This window comes from Centropristis striata, chromosome 15 (assembly GCF_030273125.1).
Source record: "Centropristis striata isolate RG_2023a ecotype Rhode Island chromosome 15, C.striata_1.0, whole genome shotgun sequence".
Lineage (NCBI taxonomy): Eukaryota > Metazoa > Chordata > Actinopteri > Perciformes > Serranidae > Centropristis > Centropristis striata.
The window spans coordinates 13,086,485-13,090,414 of NC_081531.1; the positions used below are offsets into that span (position 1 = coordinate 13,086,485).

General features: G+C 41.2%; 1 protein-coding gene across 1 annotated transcript; it reads right to left on the bottom strand.

Annotated features, from left to right (window-relative positions):
- Nucleotides 1–478: 478 nt before the first annotated feature.
- On the bottom strand, nt 479–2,889 carry msx2b (muscle segment homeobox 2b). Its single transcript, XM_059350936.1, has 2 exons — nt 2,438–2,889; nt 479–1,893 (listed from the first exon to the last, which is right to left on the bottom strand). The coding sequence occupies exons 1-2, from the start codon at nt 2,823–2,825 to the stop codon at nt 1,436–1,438; spliced, it is 846 nt and encodes a 281-aa protein (XP_059206919.1). The 5' UTR covers nt 2,826–2,889; the 3' UTR covers nt 479–1,435.
- Between the last annotated feature and the right edge of the window lie 1,041 nt (nt 2,890–3,930).

A 3,930-nucleotide genomic window follows, 5' to 3' on the forward strand; every position in this document is an offset into this window, starting at 1 on the left:
ACATGCTGTTGGGAGGTTCTCACGCTACTATTACGAAACTTAAATAGCTCAGTAATGGTCATAAATGGTCATAAATGCAGAGTTAATGTTTGCCAGAGAGACAACATGCTGTATTTCTGTACAAACAAAACATCATTATAAAAGTATATTTCTGCCTTGACCAGTGTGGTAGATGACAGCTTAGTAATAACGGGAACTATCTGTGAAGTTGGATAATTTATGGGTAGCATTTATGGTTCGTCAACATTGCCTTGAACTGACCACTGACTGAAACGGATGGATGGGAAACACAGACACGGGATTAAAACCACACAAACACACACACACACACACACACACACACACACACACACACACACACACACACACACACACACACACACACACACACAAACAAAAAAAACTACACAGCACAGCTGCTTTCACTGGTAAACTACTTAAAATATGACTTTTTTGAAAGTAAACGTAGCTGCACATGTTTACATATTGCTACTTTATTTGTTTTTACACATAAAATTAGATGTCATTTGTTTAAAAGAAACAGTCTCAAAGGCTTCAATTGTTTTGTTCATTTGAATGATAAAAACATTGTTGGAAAAAAATGCATATAGAAACTGCATAGAACAATGAAGGCCCTTTCAAAGGGACGCTCAGGAAGAAAAATATAAATACAGTTTGGTCAGAACTTTTGTACCATATTCTCACATAAATACACAACATGAGGCATTCATAAATCTCCAGCATAATTATGTTTCAGAGAGAACATTTCTATGCTCTATAAATGCATAGTAAGGAAATGAGCTTTTTTTTTTATTGCAATGAGAGAAAAGGCGAAAAAAGTATATGGTAAAGTGTATGGTTTCCATTGTGATCACAAAACCCTGAATTTGTCGGTTTCGAGATAGCAAAGGAGAGCAGTGTTTCAAGGCGGACACTTTTGTTGAATTAATAGAATGCTTCTGTGATATGTTTTTTGTTTTTTTTGGCCTGAGTTGCTGAAACACTCATCATCCACACAAATGTACAAAGTGTCTTGATATTAAGGCCCTTTTCAACACAAGGCACTGGATCGAATGGAGAAGAAGGCTGAAGTGAAAAGTTGTACTTTGTATTATTGTGCCCAGTGCGAGTCCTCGCCCAGCTCAATTATTGCAAAAGTAAACAAGTAAAATAACGCCCCTCCTCATATGGACAAGTCATGTAAACAGGCAGTCCAAGAGGGCAAGAAGACATTTCAAGACTTTTTTTTATCCTTGCTTTGGGAAAAAATAGATTCTTATTTGACTCGAAGTGCTCAGGAAGTTGATTCAAACACTCCTCGTGCAGTAGATATATTATAAACATTGATTTTTAAAATGTCAGCCACACGTCCTCTGTGTCCATTTTTGGGAATCCTTGGGAATAGACTCTATTAAAGTCAGTGATATTTCCATGTTTATGATAAGTGGTACATGCTGTACCCCAAAGGAGCAGCGTACAGTCCTAAAGGAGAAATGGGCAGTAAGGGTCTGTGGTGGTGGTGGTGGTAGGCAGAATAAGACTGTCCGTACAGTGACATGGCGCCCAGCGATAGCGGTAACGTAAACCCAGGGTGTAAACCTCCAGCAGCAGCGGCCGCCACCGCCGCCGTCTTGGCGTCCGCAGCCATCTTGAGTTTCTCCAGCTCGGCCTCCTGGAGCCTCTTGGCTTTTGCCCGGCGATTCTGGAACCAGATCTTCACCTGGGTCTCTGTCAGGGTCAGGGAGGAGGAGAACTCGGCCCGCTCGGCGATGGACAGGTACTGCTTCTGCCTGAACTTCCTCTCCAGGGCCAGGAGCTGGGACGTGGTGAAGGGAGTGCGGGGCTTTCGGTTGGTCTTGTGTTTCCTCAACGGACAGCCTGGACCGACGTGACCTGGGAAACAACACAGATTTAAGGATGGCGTTAATTCAGATGGCTTTAACATCATTCTATTGAGTTATTCTGGATTTTGAGTCTCCTTGAAGGCTGACCAGATGACTATACTTGAACAAAAAGTGGTATAAACTTCAGGTTTATAGTTGGATAGCAGGACATATATATATTTTTTATATGTTAATGTGTCAAAAGTCCTTCCAAACTTCTTAACCCTAAATATACCGACTATATTAATAAAAGATTGATAAAAATATAATAATATTAGAATAGGCCTCAGTGTTCCTTTAAAAGACAGGAATAAAATAAATAAAAGCGACACGAGGACTACCCAACATGAGAAATCTTTGCAGCACAGCTTGTATTGAATTATGAAACAGCAAACTGCAAAAAAAAAAAAAAGCTGTAAAATAACAATAAATAAGACATTTTCCTCATCCTCAAACCTACCAAATGTAGTCAATGCTACCTATCCGAACTGAAGGTTTTAATAAATGTATAAAATACATTTTGAAAAAAGTTTCATGGTGTTTGAGAAACTTACGCTGCTGTGTGGGGAAGGCGCTGCTGGTGACCCAGGGTGCGCACGGTGCGCAGTCCTCCGACTCTGATGCTTCGGATTTTACCGGCGACGAAGGCACGGCTGTTAAAGTGTTTCGGCTCCCCGCCGGAGGACTACACGTCCCTCGGTACAGATACAGGGAGTTTAAACCTGTAGCAGTCACCGCCACCGAGCCTCCCTCCGGTTTACAGCGGATGGACTCAACGTCTGTTTTCCTCCCGGACATGAGCGCCTCCACGCTGAACGGATGATGCCGACGCACCACCGGAGATGTCTTCTCCTCCGCCGTCCTCTCTGCCAAATCCGCACGGTTACTGTCCTCCTCTGACGAACTGCACCCCAGCTCGTTTATAGTCTCCTGAGAAGCCATCTGTCCTCCAGGTCTCGTCCGAAAACCAGTTAATCTCCGAGTGGGGACAGTCCGAGGGCGGCCAGGTGAGACCTGCACCGGCGAGCTCTATGTTATGGAGCTGTCAAAGTAGTATGTGGGAGTATGTAGACGCATCACGTTGCCACGGCCCAACTTTGACCAATCAGGGCAGCCCAAAATGTTTATGACTGAGCAAATGTTGCCTTCAAGGACAGTCGTAAACTCCAAACGCTTGTTCTGCAGGTTGTTTTGTGCCAGTGGTTCCCAATGTTTTTCTACTGGGCCCCCCTTTTCTATCTAAAATATACTTTCAAGCCTCCACACAACAAGCAAGAATGGTCTTGTCATATTTTATCACCGTATTAGACACATTTAATTATCGTAAATCAAAGAATAGCACATACTGTCATAAACTGGAAGAAACACACAGTTTGCTGTAAAAAAATATAACTTTTTCATGCAAAATTTATGGAGAAATACCATAATGTGTGAATGAATGACCCATTACCCTAAAAATAACAGGATTTATTGCTGATTTATTACTGAAAACAGTTTTTGCTGATATTTACATTTAAATTTTGAATAGAAAATCCACTGACTGTATTTTTTACGGTGACGTTCTAGCAGCCACAGCTGCCGGTATTTTTCCGTAAATTAAACAGATTATTTTTTACAGTTTACAAAAATTTAATTATTTCAATTTAGCCTTGCCACGCGCCCTCCTTTTGTAACCCTGGGCCCTCCCTAGGGGTCCCGCCCCCCAGTTTGGGAACCACTGTTTTATGCTATGACTCATTATACTAAACAAAAGTTGAAATAGGGTGGTGTATATTATTATTATAATAAATATTGTTATTGTTGTTACTTTGATGTCTTCCACAACACCTCAGATCATTTTATAATGTTAAATACCTGATAGCAGCACCTCCCCATGCTGGGAAAACTATACAATAATTCTATTAACGTAGCACTTATCTCCCTATATTTAGCTGCCTATTAGCTTGCATATTAATAGCACATTGGCTCTTTATTAGTCATTAAAAAACACTGACTAATGCCTTACTCTGCATGACCTACTTCTACAACTACTAACCCATTAAACTCA